Source organism: Ischnura elegans, chromosome 4 (assembly GCF_921293095.1).
Source record: "Ischnura elegans chromosome 4, ioIscEleg1.1, whole genome shotgun sequence".
In the NCBI taxonomy this organism is placed as follows: domain Eukaryota; kingdom Metazoa; phylum Arthropoda; class Insecta; order Odonata; family Coenagrionidae; genus Ischnura; species Ischnura elegans.
Window position 1 is genome coordinate 25,887,686 of NC_060249.1, and position 24,234 is coordinate 25,911,919.

General features: G+C 36.8%; 2 protein-coding genes across 2 annotated transcripts in view; one reads left to right on the forward strand and one right to left on the reverse strand.

Annotated features, from left to right (window-relative positions):
• LOC124157310 overlaps positions 1-8,718 on the reverse strand; it is a 147,815-nt gene extending 139,097 nt beyond the window's left edge. Inside the window, exons 1-2 of the mRNA XM_046531933.1 lie at positions 8,173-8,718; positions 4,091-4,292 (exon numbers count right to left, since the gene is read on the reverse strand). Of these exons, the coding sequence (XP_046387889.1) occupies positions 4,091-4,267 (177 nt within the window). The 5' untranslated portion in view covers positions 4,268-4,292; positions 8,173-8,718. The remainder of the gene's footprint in view (positions 1-4,090; positions 4,293-8,172) is intronic.
• On the forward strand, positions 4,393-22,016 carry LOC124157319. The gene is made up of 3 exons (XM_046531946.1): positions 4,393-4,397; positions 18,938-20,168; positions 22,002-22,016. The coding sequence occupies exons 1-3, from the start codon at positions 4,393-4,395 to the stop codon at positions 22,014-22,016; spliced, it is 1,251 nt and encodes a 416-aa protein (XP_046387902.1).
• Positions 22,017-24,234: the final 2,218 nt, after the last annotated feature.

Sequence of the window (24,234 nt, forward strand, 5' to 3'; positions counted from 1 at the left end):
TTCTCCAGATATATTTTGATTATGGGCAGTTATCTACTGACTCTCTAAATAAGAGATAAAAAGTTTAGGAATCAGTTTTGAATCAAATTTAAGTGACGGACCTGAAATAATCAATCATACAGCATCGTATGAACTTATTCGTCGACCTATCTTGCTCAGTGACCGTGACGATCCTCATTACTTCATAAAGTTTGCTCTCCATTTTGCAAGACCGGTTTACTTGTCTTACTTACTTCTTTAAATGTCAATACATTTTAATACAGAACTTAACCAAAAATTTGCTTAACAACTTTTGAGTGCTTACAGAAAATATTGAGGTATGTTCGACACCAAATAAAATATAATTCTGCACAAGCAAGGGTAAACCCAAACTACCACACATAAGGTGCTGAAATTGAGTTGAGTTTTTACCTTCACCGCATCTACGTATTCTCCAGAGATTACTTCTAATTTCCATATAATCCCATACTATTTTTCATTACTAGATGTCTTCTTCCATGATTCACGGTCGGAGCTGAAAAAAATGCGGATGAAAAACGCATGTATAAATACGACACTGCCACACTGCGGCACAGAACACAGTTTCAAATAATTTTCACGTTAATTCAAATTTTACCGGACCCCACTCTCAACAAAGGGATGTTGGAGGCCTAAGTTATTCTAGGTTCAATTGTATTCTACGGAAATATTCATGGATTACTTCTATTTATGGAATTATCATCCATTTTGATAAGCAGAGCAAAGGTTGTCCAAGTTTCGCTAGAAAACACGCCCTTCTTGGCCTTAGAGTAAGTGAGTACCCTCCCCCACAGACTCCATTCCCTTTTCCCTACCCTCCTTGAGAGTCCTGCCGATAAAATCCCATAATGATAGGCGCCGCTGCACAGTGGGTGGAAATCGAAAAAACCTTGACAAAACCAAAAATGTTCACTATTTTTTTGGAAATCAAAAACGTTACAGTCTGAGTGGGAACTATGGCTATTAAAATATTTGGACCATACATAATGTCACCAAAAGCCGTTAAAAATAAGGAATAATAATAAAAAATTTCAAATCGGAATTTTCGCAAAAATCGAGTTTTTACTTTCGCTCGTGAGTCGATAAGCTTGCTTTCTATAAATTTCAAAACAATTTCTGAAAGAATAAACGTTTCCTAATAACTATGCGGAAAAATTATTAATTTTTATAAGTTTTTCATTTAGCAATTAAAGATTCTAAAGTTTACTAATTTTTGACCTTTTTTCATAGAGTGGAAAACATCTTTATGAGGGCGACGATACGCACTCGAAAATATATATGACAAGAAAGACCTGAATCTTTACTATTGGTTTCAGAAGAAAAATCTTGCTCCAACTTGCTTGCTGCTCCATGGGTTCTGGCCGAAGATGAGAACCTTAATTTTCGCACTAATTTCTCCAAGTTCCGCCTTTTTTTCTAATGAACTGGTCGCTGGCTGCTATGAATGTTTACCAGGTTCTAAAAGCGCAATAATTCGCTTCCATCAGTCCTATTGCACTTTTTCGCATTCTGCCATTGATAAAAAAACTGATCTAAGACAAGGAAATTTTCACAATTCTTGTCTAATTATTGCCCAAATTATCAACATTCGAAAACTGACCAATTTTCCCGGTATCACAAAAACGGCCATTTTCGGCGTTTATTTTCAAGGAATGGTAACTGTGAAATATTAAATTGGAAAGATAAAAATGGCGGTTTTGTAAATCATTCTTATAGGAATATAACATATATATTTTTAAAGACATCCATGATGGTGACCCGCACTTTCATAGGGCTCTGAGTGATGGAAACTTTATAAGGATTTGCGGTAAAATTTTGATAATTGGCTCATCTGTGTGGTTATAAGTTAAAAAAGAGAATCATCAACCGTCTTCAGTCGCAATGTATCATATCGTTTCAGCACTCATTAACTGGAACCTCACACTGAGTTCTCCCTTCACGTAATTTATTGCTTATGTTTTCCATAAATCGGTCTTTACACTTTGATTACTAATATTTCCTCTGCAGTGGAAATTTACCCGGCATTTAAAACGAGCCGTATTCAAGTTTATCAGTCGCCAGGAAAAAAATGTTAAAAAGATTCCAATGGAATCACTCTATGTTATAAAAAAATGCTAAATCATGAATATGTTACCACTATTTCATTACAAATTGATAGCCTGAATTTTCCATGAAAGTAATGTCTTTGAATATTTGTGTTGTTACGTAGAGTGTTGAGGCTCAAACGGCAATTTTAATTTCCCGGTGGCAAGAGAAAAATTAATCGTAATTAAATCCAACACAACCGTATTTTTAACCTACCTACATCTCGTAATTGAATTGCTAATGACTGAATAAGGGGAACTAGTTCATTCTGGTGTGAAGATGTTGTTAGTAGTTGGATACAAATGAAAAAATAGTGTTTCCAGCGATAGATACGTTTTTAATTTATTTTTTCCTTATATAAGCATGCAACGGAAAATATTTCACATATTAAATTGAGGTCTCCAATCAATATTTATTTGAATTATCTGGAGTTTATCATCAGAAAATATACTGTTTGAGTATGTAGTTAATTAATTTTATTTTTTAAGAATACATTGTCGCAATCCGAAAATTGCTCGCTCTCCACAATTACAATATATTTATGCCTTGCAATAAATACCATGGCTTTAATTGTCCGCTATTAATTATAATGTAAAATGCAACGTGGTTCAACGCCTAAGTATCATTACTAGTGGGTTGTTTGTTTTATCTTAAATTGATAGTTGAAGGTGCAACCTCTTCGGTTTAGTTATTTTCGCCATATTTCTCAAATTTTTGTCGAACTCGTTTGATATATAGAGTTATGTTGATATCAACTCATTGTCTATGCTCAACCTTTTTGCTATTATATTACATAATTAAATTCGATTTTCAATTTTTATTGATACGGATTGACATTCCGATTGAAATTAAAAGGCCTTCAGGATATATAAGGTGACGTGCATTGGAAAAGGGTATCGTGGACATTGGAACGGCGAGAGGCGGCCAAGGATTATTGACCCAATGAATGCGTGAAGGCATTCTATAAATAAAAAACCAAGGTTGAGCAAGAATTCCTCCGAATGCTTTTCACTGAACGTGGATATTCGATTTCCGATCCCATCTGAGGAAGAGCCAGTATCCTAATGGAGGATATCAATATGATAACGAGATTTAATATCTCCATGATCAAAAGAGAGTTATCAGCAGCAATTCACGAAGGTGCCTCTTTGTAAAGAATATGTGTTGCATGAATTTTTAAAAAGGTAATTAGATCTTCCCTAAGCGAGCATGGTGTAGCCGTAGAGAACTTTCTTCCTTATTCATGATTGCCTGTTTTTCAGACGTGAAACGTGGGCGTTGTAAAGCCTGAAATTGTAGACACTTCATTTTGTCCTATCAAGTAAGATTCTTCAATCACTAATGAAAATAATGAATTATACTAAACTCTTTTACAGTAAAGGTTGGCTTAGTACTTCCTTCGAAAAGATTGCAGACGTTCGAGATGTGGGCATGGGGAATAATGAATAAGGGGAGGTTGTCAGAGAGGATGATGAACAACGAAGTACTGGACATGGTGGGTGAGGAGAGGTAGAGAATAAGTATGTCTTCTACATGAGATGCGGAGGAGACGATAGATCAAGATTGAGCGAGTCCTGAGCGAGGAGGGGATGTTGAAAACAGTGTTAGAGGGTATAATGTTCGGTAAGCGTGGAAGAGGAAGGAAGAGAATAGGGTTTCTAGATAGAATGAAGGGACGTACGCCATATCGTGAATTGAATCGGAAAGTCCATGATGGGAGGGGAGACTGGCAGAATACTTCTTGAACACTCCTACAAAACCTACTTTAATCGGTAAAATACTTTGATAAAAATTATTGTTATACTTTAATGTTGAACAAAATTGTCCTGATCGAGGATTTCGTGGAGCTATTGTGGTATAATCTCCATATTCTTCGTGTAATGCGGGTATTTTGATGGTCATTCATACAGAAACGAAAAGAAAAATATGGAAATACCAAAAGTAAAGAGTCCATCCAAATGTTCCAGTTGAGGTGTGTTAGTAATACCTGAAGGCGCCCGCACCAGAACGCCCTGAGAAGCAGCGGGTGCTGTAGCAGGAGGTTATCGTCGTGAGCGTAGTCCCTGTTGGACGGCAAAGGCGAAATCTCGAGGAAGGGGAGGTTAAGGCGAGGTCCGCGGTCGAGGCACAACACGGCGCTCCCGCTCCCAAGCACCTGCCACATGATCACCGCAAAGCGACACCAGCACCTGCACCACAGCGTGCACCAAGACATGAGTGCGCGCGCATCAACGGAGTGGAGCGAAGTTGGAAAGCGATCCAATTTATTGTGATAGGAAATACGCACACATGAAGTGAGTAAGCAGCAAGCAAGGTCAATAGGTCAAGAAGCAAGCGGGGACCAATGTGAAATTGTTATCTCAGCTTTCGGGTAATGTACCGCGTTGATTTGTAGAAACTGACAGCAATTTTCCTACACAGTGCCAGTTCTTGAATCATGTCAGTTTAAACAAGCAACGCGGGCCAATGCTCAAATTATAAGTTCACATCAATCCAGTCAGGGAGCGTATGCTATCTTACAAGAAGGTGTAATTATTAGTGACGGGTCGACTCCAACAATTAACCAATTTCTATTCTATCTGTTCAAAAAATTACACTCTCTCACTCAGGTCGCAAAAAAAGCTAGAGGTAAAGAATCGCTCCGTGAAACAATGGATTTCAAAAATTCACGAGCGAAATTTCCGAAATACATAAAATACATCGTTCATGAATGCTTCTTCGCATAAATTACCTACACATACCTATATTGATCATTTTCAGCATACATTAATTTCTAGAGGAATGGTTTAGAATTAAAAGAAACAATTATGCTGGAATAATTAGTTACTGATAAAAATAAATATTTCTGAGATCTCAAATCTGCCAATTCTAAGGATAAGTAATTCTAGAATATGTGATATTAAAATTTGAAATTGAAGTCTTTATTCATTTTGAATTAATTTTTTTATTCATTTTTACTGTTATACTCCAAAATGCTATTTTTGCATTACGGCTATTTTTTTAATTTTACAAAAAAGTATAACCTATGTATCTTCATATTTTGACCTAGGATCGTGAGATTAAATACTATAGTCGACCAATCACAATTACTAAGCAATATAAAATGAATTTAAGGCAGCAAGCACATGCAACAGCGCAGCCAAAGCTATCCATGGGAAGAGTATCGTCATCCAATTATGAGATTTCACGTAAACGAATTCTACCTATTACGAAGTCAATAAATTTGAAAAAGAGGATTTTTAAATTAAACATTTGTGCCGTATACTATAATTTATGATAAGTGCCGTGAAAACAAAACCTTTTCCAAAGATATCCGGACCAGGTCTTTCCTTTAGCCAGCAACAAAGGCGAAAAGCAATAATTTTGATCGCATTTGAATTTTTAATCACCTCTGGCTAATTCTCGGTAACTTCTATCGATTTAAAAAATTTCATTGTACACAATGGAAATACTTGATGCATGCATTCTTAAAGAATACGATAGTAGTTGCAGTCGGTCATCAAGCAAGTGGAGATGAAAATGGATTGAGCAATTCAGGATATATTTTAAGCTGCAAAGCAACCAAAGCAAAGCGAGGAGGGTCAAAACCCAACTTTTTGGCGCCGATTCACTCAAATTAAGGAGAACAAGTTAGGTCAAATAATTCTAAATCCCTCAAAATCTTTATTTTACGTCGTTCTAAGAAAATATAAAATGCTTTTAAAAACATCAATAATTTTACTTTTATCCATTTCCTCCCAATGGACAACATAAGTTAACGGGCAGAATATACTCTGAAATAGCGGGAAAGCAATTGAAAGATTAATATTTTTAAAGAATCAAACCTGCTGTAGGCATGTTTCTTTTTTTATTCATGTAACAAATTTGGTGGTTTTCGGCGTTGGTGGCAATATTGTTCTGTTGAATGTTTGGTGGACACTACAGTAAATATGTAATTCACTGTGGCATTTGCTAAAATAAAGTTTCAGCTATTCATTCAAAACTTTAATGTAACAGACTTCACCGGCGGCCATATCCTATCCAATGAAAGAATAAATGAGTAGGCACCCGATAAGATGATTTAATAGCGATAGTAGTAGAACATAACGAGCAAAAATGAGAAAGAGGCAGTGGGAAATTCTTTTGCGGCTAATCACCTTAAAAATAAAACAACCCCCAAAATCGAGACACATTTCTGCAACCTACAGTTCCCGGAATGCATAATTTAGTGTAGGTAAATTATACACTCCGGGAAACTCTGAGAGCGACAACAATGAAGGGCAACAAGTCCAGCAATTTATAAAAATCTATAATAACTATTGACTACTCCATTGTAATTGTTTATTTAGAATGAGTCTTACTCGGAAATGTTCTCTTCGGAACCTCATTTTAAAAATCCCACCGCGGACTAACCCACAGGCAAAGATATTGGTGGGACAGAGATTCCTATACCACCTTGCACCTCGAGGATTAATACATGAGGGTGGTCGAGGACTTCACCCCAGATTCGAACCCGGACCCTTTGGTAGGCATCCAAGCACAATCAATAGGCTACCACCATCCCAGTCATTTTGTCAATTAGACATTTTTTTATGAACGAGCCCCAGGCAGTGGCGCCAACTCCATGGGACCTGAGGGGTCCCGAGCCCCCTCAAAATTTCGTTATAGGTGTGAGGAAAAAATGTGTCAGGCTTGTCGATTTTCCCCGGAGAGTCCAGATATCGAGATTCGAGTTATCAGGGTTCTAATGTTGATCATATGACTCTTCTAAAAAGCTTAAAAAATCAAAACTTACTACTTGTTAAATTTCCCGGGGCAATATCCCTGGTTTGGGCCCCCCCAATATTTTTTGTAAGTCGGCATCCCTGGCCTCAGGTGTATTTCAACTTTTCTCGGGTTTTCGCGCGGGTAAGATATTCCAAACCCAAAAAAATTTTAATATTCTGTTCGCCGGGAAAGTGTAAAATCATACATAATGAGTCTGTAACACTAGAATATATTTATTGACAAAAGATGACATAATAATTGTGCTTAAACTCAACGTAATAACTGGACAAATTTTGTATGATAAGGGTGAGTTGCATTAAATAGAGAAATCTGCAGATATAATGCAAAATCTAAAAAATCTCATTATTTTTCGTTCGTGTTTTCCCAAAACTTAACTTATTTAATTGTTATGAAAGAAATAAATAAGCAGATGAAAGGCATTTAAACAAACAAGACTAATATCTACGACGAACTTGATAATTCGTATCTGATAAACTAAACCATCACATCAACCAAATTTGTTTTAGTTATATATCATTGTCACCCTTTATTAAAAATTAATTATTGGCATTAGTAAAGTAATAAAAGTAGTATTTTCCACTCCAAGCATTCCGAATAATTTTGTGTGCACAGATAAAATTGGAAAATTATTTCATATGTCAGATAAATTCAAATTATTTATCACCATAAAAATTCAAATCACAAAAATAGGGATCAATAAATATTATTATGATATGAGTTCCTACCAAGAATAAGATAGATTCGAAAGCCAGCATTGTAAATTTATTACACCCATTTTTCATAAATTTAGAGAAAAAGTGCTGAATTTGAAGCATATATGCTCCCACATGATAAAATAAAAGAAAACTCATTCTATCTCTGTTTTAGTCCATTTACACAATACGAAATTAGACCCCTCAAAATCTCCACAGGAAGATAAAATACAATGAATATCATCTCTGTTAAACACGCAGAAGGAATCAAATTGATGTTCGATGAAAAACTAGATAGGGAAATAAAAATTTACTACGTAATTCTCATGTTCAATGCAATAAATTTAAGGAAACGGTGTAAAATTAAAGCTGCCGTCTAAATATTATGCGAAAGGATGAAAGCATGAGATAAGTGCTATTTAGTCTCCCGTACATGAGGAAAATAGCGTGATTTGCTTAAGACTATGGGCCAAGCTGTGCAATGAGCGGCGACCACGTGCATTATATGCGCAGTGACGAAGGAAGCTCTGCGTGCGAACGCTTTCTCTAAAATGCCATTCGATGGAAGCGTGAGATAATAGCTTGTGCTTTGGAAACCATTATGGCTTACTTCCTCGCCGCGACCAGGCAACCCCCGTACGCTGCCGCCGACAGAAGGGAAAAAAACACCTCAACTTGCACGTGGCATTAAAAACACGATAACAACAGCCGAGCGATTGCGCACCAACGTGTCACGTAGAATGCGAGACGACGGAAGACGAGGCGGTATGAAACGTCATGGGATTACTTTTCGGGAACAATCTGGAAGAACGTGGAAGGCTCCAGGGCACACTATATTCACCCCAACATGAACAAAAACGGAGTATCACTTGTATTCAGTCCACTGGCATGTTGCATTGAGGAAAACTCAGGCCACACTGTCACGTAATAACATGTTTGTGGCCAGTCTACGCGAAAATGAGAGGGAATAAAATATAGTAACAATCAACTCCTGTAGATTGACGCCAAAGATGGTGGATTAATTTCACTGTTTCACGTCAACTTCCAATTGTCGTCCTATACTGCACGGAGTTTTCGCCCAAATTTTAAGCCGACCGTCTGGAAACTCTACCACCATGCTTCCCCGTTAGGTCTCAGACCGCTTTGTGACTCCCTTCCCCAGTCCGAAGCCTTCGACCGGTGGCAGCAGTGGGGTTGTCTTTTCCCCTCCAAGAAGCCAGCATTTCGCGTGCCTTATTGCCGCTGATATAAATTCCCCTCCTCCCACCTCCGCCCCCCTTCAAAAGCTTCACGCTGCCCTCTGTCGTGGGAATCAGAAATACACTCCGGTGCCAAGCACATTGTTGCGCGGCTGAATTATGAAAAGAGTGAGTGATGTCGGTTGGAGGATTTGATCGACAGACAGTGCAGGCACCTAGGAGCTGGGCGGAGAATTATAAAATAGGAGAAAAAATCGAGAGCAGGAGGATAAAAAGCTTTTTTTTGTAAGACGTTCGATCGAATCAATGTGGAGAGAAGATACGAGAAGGTGGACTTGCGATCTACATTTGTCACCGCGAAACCTTAGGCTGACTCATCTCAAAGCTTTAGGTGGCACAGCTGAATTAACCTCCATGGGTGTTTCAAACTTACATAATATGTGCATATGCACATAATGTGTCCACAGAGAAAAAACCGTTCGCCTTGACCGGGATTCGAACTCGGATCCCTCGATTTTGGTCAATTGCTTCATCCATTAAAGTTACCGAGGCGTCATTCCTCCCTGGGGATATTTGTGACCACAACCGGACAAGGTGGTATGGACTACTGAGCATATGATGCTACTAGCAGTCCAAATCGTGCGCATAGCGCCACAGTCGGTGAGTCCACAAATATCCCCAGAAAGGAATGACGCCTCGGTAACTTAACTGGATAAAGCACTGACCGGAAATCGAGGGATCCAGGGTCGAATCCCGGTCAAAGTGAATGATTTTTTTCCGTGGATTTTTCGCAGAATTTGCGCATTGCGGGTGACTCGCGTAAAGTTATCACTGTGGCTAGTCCCGGTATACTCAAACTTACATAAATTCTCTGACTCTATAATTAATATCTTTTGTTCTTGAGCGCTTTTTGATATTCTTACACGAACTCTAGAGGTTTAGCTCATTTAAAAACAACATATGATAATTTCAGGCGTTTCGGAAAATTATTTTTCATTGTCAAGGCACGAGAGGTAATATTTATATTCAGATAACTGAAATTTATCCGGAATACTACCTTACATGTTATTAAGCGTAAAATATTTTAATCTTGCTCATCTAGAGCATTAACACTTTGACAATCAATTAAAAAGTACATAAAATTGTGATTATTTTCATAAAAAGTACTAGTTGTTGTGGTGTTGAGAGTAATCTGAATAAAATGTCTCCCGGAAATATATGAAGAGATTTGTTTCCTCGCAAATTATCACCTAAATGTTCCCCGAATAATATAAGGGCAATTTTTCATGAATAAAACTTTTATTGCGTTACGAACGGTATTTCATGCATCAAGAAGCCTGAAAAATACACTATCGGAGGTACAAAAGCCAGAATAATATTTTTAAGGAGAGGGAATGGCGTCAGGCCTGCAAACTACCCTGTGAAATTTGGGGCTGTGTGGTAAGTGAGCCCAACTAGGAATAATACATTATTTTATTTATTATAAATTATTAAATTAATAAATTAGTTTTTTTTATTATTAATTTTTGGAGAATCACGAGTTAAATGTCCATCTGAAATATATGAGAAGAGCTGTTGCTCCGTAAGTTGTAGCCTAAATTTGTGTGCCTACACTGATTGATAACAGTAGCTTATTTTGAGTAAAAGTCTGACGTCGAGAATGAGAATTCAAGTGAATCACGAAGCCATAGAAATGCACTAGTCACAGTTATTAAGGTAGAGCAATGTGTTAATGGAGAAAGTATTAGTTCAGGTCTGCTAACTTACACAGTAAAACCGAAATGACATGTAAGGCAACAAGGTAGGAAAACGTTCCTCGCGGTATATCATTTAATACGCTATGAAATATCAAAGTTTTACATAATAGCGACTTGGTGACTTGAAAAATTGATTTAATTAAATTAAAGAGCAAATATATGACCTTTACTTGATTACTTTTGGAAGAACTACGTACCAAAATTTCCCTATGAAAAATATGAAGCCGCTTAAGTTATGGACTAAAATTGTAATACCTACCCACATAATTTAGAGAAGTTTTAGAGGAATTACAGAGAAGCAATAGAGAAGCTTTAAACGTTAAAAGCGCTATACGCAGTAATGAAGAATTCGAAGAAGAAAACGGAAAATAAAACAGAATTTACAATATTTTTTATTGATCACAATGGCTTTTTTATAAAAACATAAAACTCATCAATGGCATGCATAAATTGTTAACAGAAGTAGCTCGCAATAAAAGAAAGAAAGTTTTACCGCACCCAATTTCTCCTCATTCCCTTCCATCCTCAACTTCCCTTTAATTCCATTTTTAATTACGCAAGTACACCATTTTAATTCTCTTTTATTTTTCCTTATTATATTTCGGTGCTTCCACCCGCCTCCCTCTATTTGACATAAATTGCAATAAAATTCCCACATTTTATTTACAAGATACTCTTCCACAGAGAAAAAAACATTTTTTAATAAAACTAAACCTTAGGGGCTCTATTAAAGTAAACCATGCAATGTCTTTTATTACTGGAACAAGTGCAATATATATTTTTATTCGAGAAATATTTACATGAGTCTTTCAGATAAATTTGTAATTTGAGGGGATTGAATTTTATTCATCCTTATAAATAGGGATATACGCATGCATGGATTTGTTTTACTTGTACAATGGCAAATACTGTTTTACAAATATTGCAGTAACATGGATAAAGGTACGGGCTGATTCCAATTTTTTACCGTATAAAATAAGGGGTACATGAAGCAGGCTTTCTCAAGTTAAAAATAATTTGTAGTATGCCCTTTTGAGAAATAAATAAAAGTGGTATTTGGGGGATGAATCCTATAATAGTAACACTTTGGGCGAAAGTAAACATGAGCATAATAAAAAGATAACTATGTTTGATGATATACATTATTCTTCAGGGACTATAATGTGAAAATTGCAACATTGAGCTTTTTAATAAGTGGTCTACATGGTGATTCCAGCACAGTGTTGCATTTACCTGAAGACCAATAAATTTGACACAGGATAACTGGCGTGTATGTTGTTTAGTTATTATTACAGTTTGTAACTGGATAGCTTGGTGTGGATGAAAGTGGAGGAATGTCGGTTTTTGGAGGTAGAGAGAAAGAAGAGTTCATGCACATCAGTTAAGTATTTTATAAGTGGCCTAAGTCTTATGTGAGTTGTCAGTAGTTTGGGGAAATAATTAATTAATATATATTATCAGCAAAGCGGGTTTCTAAAAAAATTGGCAATCTTGTTCATCAGATTGCAGAGATGATATTAGGAACATAAATGGACCAAGAACTGTTCTTTGCGGAATCCTTGATGAGTAATGAGCTGATTTTATCGTGTACCTCCAGTTATATGAATAAAATTTTAGTTTAAAAATTTGTTTTTTATTTGTAATAAACATTTTTAATCACATATTCTATAAAGCTGTAGTTTCTGGGTAAGAGTGTCTGGTCATTTTTTCTTTGACAGTTTTGTCTGATGACATTTTTTTCACAGTATAAAAATTGCACAAATTAGCTTTATTTAATAAGAATACCTAGGTAAGGTTGAGTGTATAAGAGCAGGCCTGCCAACTTACGAGAGAAAATCCCGATGAAATGTAGGGCAGTGTGGTGAGCGGGGTCACGGTGGAAAAGACACGACAAGCCAAGAACGCCCCTATCCAGTAGCTTCCCCTACAATAAACATGCCCTTCCCTCCCATTTATATAATTTTTTTCGATTACGAAAACGTCGGCGCAAGACGAAACGGATGGGAAGGAAGATGAAGACAAAGGAAACAACTTTCGCGCACGATTTGACATGAGAACCCCGCCCCCCACCTCGCATCAGCTCAGTTCATCGTATTCTCGACGGCAATTCAACGTCGCGTTCAAAACAACAATTTTTCGTTTTTCGGACATATTCGGAAATGGCTCGCCCTTGAAAGCGTTTCTCAAAAAAAAAGTATCCAAAACAACACTTGCCACCGAAATATCAACCTCTGACCTTCAGGAATTCCCACGATTTGGCGTGTCATAGAAAATGAGAATTTTGACGTAGCTACGCAACACATTTTGCAAAAAAATAAAGCATCCTCATTTCTGAATAATGTAGTCGTTCTCAGTGGTAGTGAGGTAAACTCCTCGCATACCAAATGAAAGGTCACGTATTCGAACCCCGCCCGGGTAGATTACGGATATGATAGGGGTTTTTATGATAGTCCTTTGTGGTGGATTGTTAGAGTCCCCTAATATGAAGCCCTTTAATGTACTTTTTTCGGGTGAGTGAAGATAAATAAATTTAAATCAAAAGTAACAAAAATGCACATTTAATGTAATTTCATTCTTAACTGACTAACGAAGTATGTGATATGGTAGAAATAATGTATTGCCAGAGCTGAGAGCTCTACTAGCAAATAAAACAGACAATACTTTGCATAAGCTCACTGATTGTATAAGAGCCTGTTTCATTGTAATAATTAATGCTTACGTAAATATCTGGAAGGAAATTTGTAAGAAAATAAAGACCTATAAAGAGTACAAATCACCTGGTATGGTTAAAATTACAAACCCATATATTCCCTATCATGAGGCTATCAAATGGGCCATTGAGGCTGGTTATAGCCTTTCAATTCTTCACTCTGCGGTAGGTAGTTAGGACTCTTCTATTTAGCTTTAATTTTTTTATCCTAACAAAGGGTTATTTATTTAAAAAATTCTTCACCATAAAACGATGAAATTTAATATTCACATCTAGAAAGAATCGATTTTACTACGTTCATGCGTACGTAACGGTCACGTTACTGGCCGGCGGTTACCTTCGATTAATATATTATAACCATCCATAACTCTATCACCATTATCGTGCATTAATACCTTGAATAGATTGAAGTTTTCATTGAGACTCTTCGTAAACTGTATATTTTTCGTTCTTTTAATGCACATGACATTAAAATACCAAAAATGCATGATCAATCTCAGCATTATAATATAAAAATGCATTAATGTACTAAAACTTCAAAGAATTCGTCTTTTCTTCCAACAAGATAATTATTCAAGCAGCTACTTCTGTTTTGATCTATAGTTTAAGGTTAAACATAAGTATTTAAAAAACGTACGGAATGATGAATCATTTCTAAAAAGGGGAAATTAGACAATTAAACCCCAATACAATGACTAAAACATCCCTCAAGCGTAGAAAATCACAAACTTCGTCTTTCCTTATCGATCTAAGGTGGTGAAAGTAGGCTAAAATTTACCATAACGTTCTTCTCTTCTGATCGATATAAACTAATGAGGACAGTGCTGGATGCGGATATTTTTAATTGCCTACATGGCACGCACATCTCCAGACTTACGGAAATACACATAATTCATTGATTGTCGAAGCGTCGGGACAACACTCCCACGTCATCACAGAGTGAACGATCGATATGAATTGCAATGCAAATTCTCGAGCTCAAAGGACGGTCTGCCACGTGGCCATGGCAACCTTATAAACAGAGACTGACAAAGGAATGGCTGGAGTCGTTTTAATTCGAAATGAGGGCTCTTCCATAGATTATTTCTCAGCGAATCTATGCCATATCAAGAATATATTTTCGGCTCAAGGTTGTAAGTCTGAAGGCTATATGTATAATGATTTGATTCCAAACCATGTTCACTATATCTTAAACAATGCACACTAACATATTAGGATGCCGTGAACGGGCTTTGGTATTATTTAATTTTTTATATGCTTCATGTTAAGGTTCAGTATTCATAATCAAATTATCCGTTAAGAAATAATTTCGATTGCAATAGTTTTAAGATGATGGTAACAGTACCATTTAAATTACAACCTGAAGGTGCTAATTACTATTTAATTTCAAGGATGATGATCACAATTTGATGGAAACCTACCTCTGTACTAGATATTAAAGCAGTCACAATGCCGTGAATTTTAAACCATTGCGAAAGTAGCATAATCCATTCACAACTTAATTTTTATACGAGCCGCTTTTAATAAACGCTTCAGAATACAGAAATTGCCAGAATTCTAACGTAATATCTGGCAACATTACAGAAATTTCAACATTATTGATTGGTTATCTCCAATTTCACTAAAACGATATTCCGCTAGCATGAGTTCACATGTAAGTATCTCAGTGATTTTGAATTGAAACTCTCGTTTGAAAAAATGGCAAAACTCTTTGTTTTACACATTTTTTTAAATTTTCTCAGAGCTTAGGTATGAGTAGCGTGACTGTCTGATAGTTAAAGATAATTTTCTTTTAATTGCTTAACCCCTTTTCACTCTCGGAAGGTGAAAGACATGTATATAACGCGGAAAATGGACTTTCATGAAATGGACTTTGATTGCTTTTCGTCACTTTCAAATATTGTCCAATTGAGCTGAAATTTTTACACCATATTTATCTCACACATTCGAATAGAAAAATGGAAATTTTCACGACAATTTTCAAGCTTACGGTTTTCATTTTCATAAAATTTCAACCTGTCTCGCACCCGTGCGGACCTTGAATTTGGCAAGAGAGAAAGTGCTTAGCGCAGAGTAGCATCGCTCGCCAAATAATGTTCGTCGCGTGACCCAAAACGAAACAAAAATGCGCTGCAAATCCAAATACGGGAGGGATGATCACGAAGGAGGGGAGGTGAGTGGGGAAGAGGTGGGGAGAACGGGACGGGAAGGCACTGCGCTTGGTCAGGCAGGATATAGATGAACACATTAATCGAAGTCTATGGGAAACCTACGCGAAGAAAAGCACATGACAGAGAGACAATCCAGCAAATTAATGAGGCATTAGCTCCTCTTCCGACGATATTCAAAGATATCGTCCAACATAATTATCCTTAGAATAAAAGTTGAATCGGGGGTCCATCAGCTCAGGGAAACATATTTGTAGGATGCGGTTCATTTCAAATCTGCCGCGTAGAAAGCAGTGAATTTCACATTGAGAGGAATGAGAAAAAATTTCCCGCATCGAGAATCGAACCTCGTACATTTGGTTTTCCTGTCACTGCGCAAACCAATACCCTATCAAGATGCTTAAATTCCATGGAAATTTTACCGAGCTTCAACGGTGCTAGATTTTAGGCCCTTACGGTCCATCAAGGATGCTCCCATCTCTAGGCTACCAGGCTCTCCTATTTTCAACAGAAAGACCATAAAAATAGAGAAATTCCCACTGGATTGGGCAGCAATTGAAGATAAGATTGCTCCATCAGGAAAAAAATTATGTATAGATAAAATAAATTCAGAAGTGAGAAATAAAAGAAGAGAACGTTAAGAGGAGGGGAGAGTATAAAAAATACTTTGCATACCGCGGGAAGTAATTGTACGCAGGAGTCAGGAAGACCTTAGGATGGTAGCTCAAGTCTGCGTAGTATGAGGTTATATTGGTACAAAACCTAGCGGACGATAATTTAGTAATAAAAGAAGAAGACCATGCCATTTTGACAGCTAAAATACTTATCATACTCAATTTTACACCGTTTATTTTTCAAAACTTTATATTTTTTACGTTAAACCTGGCGGACGATAATTTAACAATAACGGAAGAAGAGAATGCCATTTGACTGCTATAATGGTTAACATACTCAATTTTCATACCGTTTAATACAAAAAAATATGTTTTCATCTCAAATCTCTTCAGCTGTTTTGCACAGCTTAAATTTGTGATCAAACGTAATTATTCTGTCCTCAATTATAGCCAGCATTCCCTGAATATCAAAGGTACAAGAAATTGAATAAGTAAACAGCCAACTGCGCACAATGCAATGGGAGTATAGCTACGATAAGTTTTCTGAGAGCCAGACATTGCGGTTATTTCCTAAATATGATGGCTACTACGAAATTCAAAGGTTGTGTACGGAACATAAAAGCCAGGAAATACATATCATATCGAAAGGAAATATTAAACTGTTGACTAAAACTTTTACTGAAAAAAAATATTTTATCTCGCTCTTGAAGGAACGTTCCGGAATATTATCCATGAGTGATGAATGAATTGAGTAATTTTGCACTTATTTATCTATTTATAACCAAGGATACATGGGAGAAGATTGCATCCACTAAAAAGAAAATATACAGAGAATAAATCTGAGAAAAATTTACATGTTTAATGTAGATCCATGGATAAAACTTCGAAAAAAAACTCATCTTCGGGTGATATGGAAGAAGTAACTGCAAACTGGACCACTTTTGTGAGAATACTAAGGATAATCATATGAATTCAAGGAAAATTTCAGAAAGGCTATACGTCTCTAAGGAATTAAATACAATAGAGGAATTCAAAAGTGCTGGAAACGGTATGAAATAAAGAGGCAATGCATATAGTTTGGGTTCCTCGGATGTAACTGATTCCGAAAAAGGATAGGTATTCGACATTTTGATGCTGGTTAAACACATTCATGTACCTTGTCAAATGTATTAGGTCCACAATAATACAAAATAAAAATTAATTTAAAAAAAACAACCTTTTTATCACGAACTAAATTCAAAAATTGCATCGTAAATTTCAAATTTCGGTACGGGTGGAAACGGTCCGGAATTATAAATATGTAGAGAATTACACATTATTTATCCATCCAGCTGTTTAAATTAGATAAAAGTAGGCGAAATGTATACGCTAGTATAGTTTCAGTGAATAATAATTGTAATACAAAAGGGAATATCGAGTTAAAAGTGGTTAAAAAAAACCTATTTTTGTATTTACAAAGGTCCACAATAATACAAAATAAAAATTAATTTAAAAAAAACAACCTTTTTATCACGAACTAAATTCAAAAATTGCATCGTAAATTTCAAATTTCGGTACGGGTGGAAACGGTCCGGAATTATAAATATGTAGAGAATTACACATTATTTATCCATCCAGCTGTTTAAATTAGATAAAAGTAGGCGAAATGTATACGCTAGTATAGTTTCAGTGAATAATAATTGTAATACAAAAGGGAATATCGAGTTAAAAGTGGTTAAAAAAAACCTATTTTTGTATTTACAAAGGTCCACAATAATACAAAATAAAAATTAATTTAAAAAAAACAACCTTTTTATCACGAACTAAATTCAAAAATTGCATCGTAAATTTCAAATTTCGGTACGGGTGGAAACGGTCCGGAATTATAAATATGTAGAGAATTACACATTATTTATCCATCCAGCTGTTTAAATTAGATAAAAGTAGGCGAAATGTATACGCTAGTATAGTTTCAGTGAATAATAATTGTAATACAAAAGGGAATATCGAGTTAAAAGTGGTTAAAAAAAACCTATTTTTGTATTTAGAATTTTATGTACACAACCCATGAAGAATTTGACTTTGTTTAATTACATTGTCGATTTCCTACCTTTTGTGTCTCCTCTTTTTGCTTTAGCCACTTCTTTTAATCGCAAATTTTTGCTTAATCTGTTTTTGAATGAACCTTGATGTAAGCATGCCAGTTGGTATCATTCTATCATTCTCTTTCGTTTAAATGATCGTAGCGAAGCCTTCGGATTTAAGCGGATTTCGGATTTTAAAAATTATCTCTGTATTTAATTTTAGATTATGGATAACAATAGAAGCACAGTTAAAATCATAAAAAAATAAAATAATATTGTCGTCAGGTTCTGGCTTAGCCAGAAATTTTCAGCTTTATAGATAATCAGAAAATGAGTTAAAATTGAGACACAAGATAACAAACAACAAAGCGAGTTTATAAAGACGTTATAAGAGAATGAGAGTTTTTCTGTAGATATGTGGTTAGCAGCAAAACAAAAGCATAGGAATGAATAAACATCGAAAACGCAGAATGGTTGTAATTAAAAATGAAATCCCAAGAATGATATGATATGTAGCTAGAAGAAAACTAGGCAGGTATTTAGGTTTCAAGAGTCTTGCGGGCAAACGGGGTGTATATAAGAGCAAACGGGGTGTATATAAGATGAACGTATTTCTGCATCAACACTTCAGTGGACCTGAGGAAGCCAACTGGAACGTTGGCGAAATATCGTCCTACAAATGGATAAACGTGGAAGAATACCCGGAAAAACCAGCAGAATTCATCATAATCTCCGCGGAAGCCTACTTGGAAACTTTAGGAATTTCTACGGGGAAGAAATTTCCAGGGACAGCAGGAGGTTCGAGAAACTTCGTAAGAAGAAGGGGAAGCTCTTATCTTCTTTGGCTTTTCTTGAGCGATGCAGAGACTCCAAAACCACCCCTGCCTTTGTCGAGGTCAAACACCACATTCAGTCGAAGAAAGCTCAAAGGATTCTCCGGAGAGCCAGCACAGCCCTGCTAAGGGAAAGGGTGCAGCACACGAGATGGGCAATCCAAAAATGCACGGAGGAGCTGTATGATTTGCACTTAGCTCTTAGTGCATCCTTGAACAACACGGATTGGGAAACATTAGACAGAATTACGTGGAATTCTGCCTCCATAACCTTCATCTCAACAAAAGAGAAGCAGGTAAAAAAGTTTGAACATCTTCACAGCCGTCAACATCCGGAGCTAGAAACCCATGGCCCTAAAAACGACCGTTCAGTAGTGAACCTGACTGATATTCATCTAAGTGACGCAGCTATCAGCGTACTTTCCAAGGGACTTAACTTCGCCGTTGCTCCTGCCCGCTTACCCAAGGAAGAACTAGTGACAGAAGTGGAATACGCCGTACGGAAGCTACCTAAGGAAGAGGCTGATGAACTTCGAGGTGAAGTGAGCCGTATACTGCTCAATTCCAAAACCCCTGTAAACAACGTCAACCGAGAGGAGAAAAAAGCCTTGAGAGAACTTCGGACGAACGACGACATTATTATCACACCGGCGGATAAGGGGAACGCAACTGTAGTGATGAATAAAGAAGACTACATTAGTAAAATCAACGATCTCCTGAACGATGATACTTACTCCGAAGAAAAACTGGATCCCACCTCCAGGACTCAAAAAGGAATCAAACACATTATCAACCAGTCTTCGATCCCTCCAGAAGAAAGAAAGTGGATCATCGAGTCGGCGCCCAAACCACCTAGATTATATGGTCTACCCAAGATCCATAAGCAAGGTGTCCCTCTACGACCAATAGTGAGTGCAATAGACTCTCCCTCTCATAAACTTGCAAAATACTTGGCCCAGCAACTCGTACCGTTCTCCGGTCAGACGTCTACGCATGTAAAGAACTCCGCTCACTTCATTGAGATTATAAAAAAGGCCAAAATAAGCAAGGATGATATTTTAGTGAGTTTCGATGTAGTGTCTCTCTTCACAAACATCCCAATTGGTGAAGCCGTAGAGATTATCAAGACATTCACAAGTGACGGCCTCCCAGAAGACATCCCAAAGATGGTGGAATTTTGCCTGAGAAACTCCTACTTCACGTGGAACGGAAAATTCTACAGGCAAACAAATGGTGCTGCAATGGGGTCCCCACTCTCCCCGGTAATCGCCAATCTTTTCATGGAAGATTTTGAACGGAAAGCCCTGCAGTCCTTCAACAAAAAACCAAAACTCTTTGTGAGGTATATGGATGACACATTTGTGATATGGCCCCATGGAAAAGATGAACTCCAGAAGTTCTTGCACCACCTGAACGTACAAAATGCTGCCATAACATTTACCATGGAGATGGAAACGGACAATCGCCTACCTTTTCTAGACGTACTGGTCGAGAAGAAAGGAGATGGGACTTTGGGACACTCCGTTTTTCGTAAAAATACCCACACGGACCGATATCTCCATGCAGACTCCCATCACCACCCACAACAGAAATTCGGAGTAATTAAAACATTATTCCACCGAGCATGCTCCATCTCAGACGCTGCCTCCATCGAAAAAGAAAAACGGCATTTAATGGAAACTTTCCAGATGAACGGCTTCCGGCGAGAATACATCTTGAAGATTTTCCACAAAATGGAACGTAAGCAGTCGCGGATGGCCCCAAAAAGGACCAATGAAGAGAGCCCTACTACAGAAAAGGCGAGGGCACACGCTATCCTACCTTACGTCGCCGGTACCACGGAAAAGATCGCGAGAGCTCTCCAGAAACACAACATCATGACCAGATTCAAATGCGTCACCAAGATGTCGAATATCCTCGTCAACACGAAAGACCACCACCCTAATGACATCTGTGGAGGAGTATATCAAATTAAATGCAGCTGCGGTGAGTCCTACATCGGCCAAACATCACGAGCACTGAAATGCCGAGTCCAAGAGCACAGAAGGGCAGTAAAAAATAGACATTTCACCCAGTCAGCGGTGGCGGAACACCAATGGAGTGGACCGACACACAATATTGATTTTGACAACGCCTCTCTTCTGAACAAAGAAGGCCGCTACTACCCGAGAATAATCAGGGAGGCAATTGAAATCACCAAAACGACAAAGAACTTCAACCGTGAAGACGGCTACAATCTCGCCAGCGCGTGGAAAAGGGTCTTCAAAGATCCTGGCCAATCAGGGCACACCTCGAGAAAAAAGGCGGCAAACGGGGTGTATATAAGATGAACGTATTTCTGCATCAACACTTCAGTGGACCTGAGGAAGCCAACTGGAACGTTGGCGAAATATCGTCCTACAAATGGATAAACGCGGAAGAATACCCGGAAAAACCAGCAGAATTCAAGAGTCTTATTGCTGCATTCTCACCTTAATTATTTTTAAATCGAGCGGATCGTCACAATTAGAACTACATTCCTTTATCATTCCTAATTTTTTTAGTATCCAATCGTATAACTTCTGAGAAGGCATCTTAGGAGTAAAAACACGGATATTGAGATATAGTGAAACACCTCCTTTATCATGCAGAGCTTCACATTTCTTAACAATCGTATGAAAACAGAGAGTTCATGGAATATTTACAGGTAACATACAAAAAGGTCCATTGAATTTTATTATTAATTGTTAAAGCTGGAAGCACAACATTTTCCTCCATTTCCTTACAAATCTCTTGAACATTTTACTAGCATCTTCGCAGAAGATCAATAAAATATTACAAATATTTTTAATTGTTAGATTTGGCATTAAATTTCAAAACTAAAGCTTATAATTTCTTAGCAAGCATGTATCAAAAACATAGGCATGCGATGTTTTTCTCTAGCGCTGTTTAATCCTTATTGATTCAAATTCAGAGCTTGAAAAAGTTACCTGCATCAAGAGCAAAAAATCATAGGGGCGTTAAATGGCAGGCTTTGAAAGTATAAATTCCACGACTCATTTTAAAATACCGCGCCATTTTATATTGATTTGCCATCGCGTGATTTCAACTCACAGGACAAAATGACCTAGTTCACTGAAATTTCCACGGGGGGCAGCAGCGACAAGGAACAAAGGCCACTCAATTTCAGACACGAAAACCATAAGTATTCGATTGGAGCTTAAATGAATTAACAGAAGAAAAAAAATCGACTCGATGTATGTATTTGCAGTAAAGCAATCGTCGAAACATTGGAAAGAAATCCAACCAAATTTGGAAATTACCTATGCAAATTAACCTGTGAGTATATGGGATTCACTCAATAAAGAACCGGCATTAAAATATTGTACACAATAAGAAAACCTGCCATTCACGACTAATGTTTCGTCATGTCACAATCAATCATTACAATTTATATCAAAGCCTGCTGCATCAAATCAATGATCGATACTTATGAGAAGTTGCATTCATCGAGTTGAGTTTTTTCTTTCCCAAAAAACTGGAACGGAAAACACTCAACAATAATACTACTCCTTTACCATTTTATACGTTATATTTCTTAGGTAACATATGTAAACGTAGATTTTATCAAATACTTATATTTTTTAAGAATTCTAGAAAAGTTGAAGACTGGTAGTCAAACGCTTTTTTTTTATTTTCATGTTCATTTTTAAATCTCTTGAACATTTTACGGTCTTTGCAGAAGCTTAAGAAAACAATACAAATAGTTCTAATTAATAGAATTGGCATAAATTTCAATAGTAATGCATTTCAATTCTTGAAAAGCATCTATTAAAAACATATGCATACGATACTTTTCCTTACGCTACTGTAAAGTTGTTGGGAAAAAATAATTCCCCGTGATAATGTGGCATCAAAATAGAGCTTATATTAATAATTCTCATTCATAAAAAACAGAATTTCAAAATTTGTTCTTAGTTATTTCTAGGATGTAAGAACAAGAGCATGACATATGAGAGTTATGACCAAAGACTTATGGAACTTGAAGTTCATAAACAAAAGCGACCGAATACTTTTCGTTTCAATTCCCACGGCAACAGTAGCAGTCTCAGGTAAACTTTCAATTCCAAATTAAAAGGACCAGTAATATCTTTAGGCAATAAAATGAAGAGTTATTCAATGGTGCATGTGGGCTACATTTAAGCACAGTACTTGAAAAGCAAAGATATAAGTTTGTTTAATTGCTAAGTCCAAACTTTTTAGTCATATTCTAGGGAGATACACTGCATGAGTAATCTTAAACGTAGAGGTCCAACTACAAATGTATTGAAATGTGGACCTCTTGCACTGAGGCACAACAAATTAAAACGTCCACCTGATTTATCAGCAGACCTACATGTTTCTCAATCGCACTAATAATTATATGTATCTAACCCGTAAAATAGACCCATAATCACCGTTGAACGTGCCCATTCTCCCAAAACTGGCCATCCAAACAATGGTGATCACGGGAAAGGAAACAGATTATCCAATATTTTTAAAACGTTTAAGTGGCCCTATTATTCCAATTACAAGTTTATTTACGAAATATACATCACAAAGGTAATTTGGGCCATTCAATCAGTAGAGTATGTACATAGCTTTCGCAGTTAGCCTCTTAATAATGCCATCGCATGACTGCGGTACAAAATGGCATTGCAAGATTTTTAGCCGTTAAATGAAATGGGTGAGGAATAACATTTCACGACCCTTGTGAAAAAAAACCCCAAGTTTTTTTTTTTTGGTATTACCGATCTCTCCAGAGATAAAGTAAATTAAAATTTTTCGTGACCTAATTAATGGTGCCATCGAGTAAAGAAACTTCCATATATTTTGCCATGGGTATGATCAAACCGCCACCATTGTGTCACACTATTTTTGTCTAGGATAGATTAAATTTTATGGATTCATAAAACCATTAAAGCTTCATTTATGCCGGTTCTATCTCGTGATCAACTCTTGAGTCGGCAAATGTGATATAAATTTCCTTTTAAAAGCGGCAAAAGGTCTTCGAGGCCCCCATGTTGACACAATACCCTTCGAAGGACACATCGACTGCTTTTGCTACGCCATGTCACACTACACCTAAAGTAAAAATATTTAACGCCCGTATTTTATACTGATTTAGGAATTGTATTACCCAACTTAAATTCAAAGGAAAATATTGTACGGTGGACATTGATGAGCCCTCACTCCATGAATGGACAATAGAGCTCACAATTTTTATTTCGGTTTTCAAAAATGACCTATCCTCATTATTACATTAATCATATCCCACATTCAATCATGGAATGGAGTAACATTTTTCAA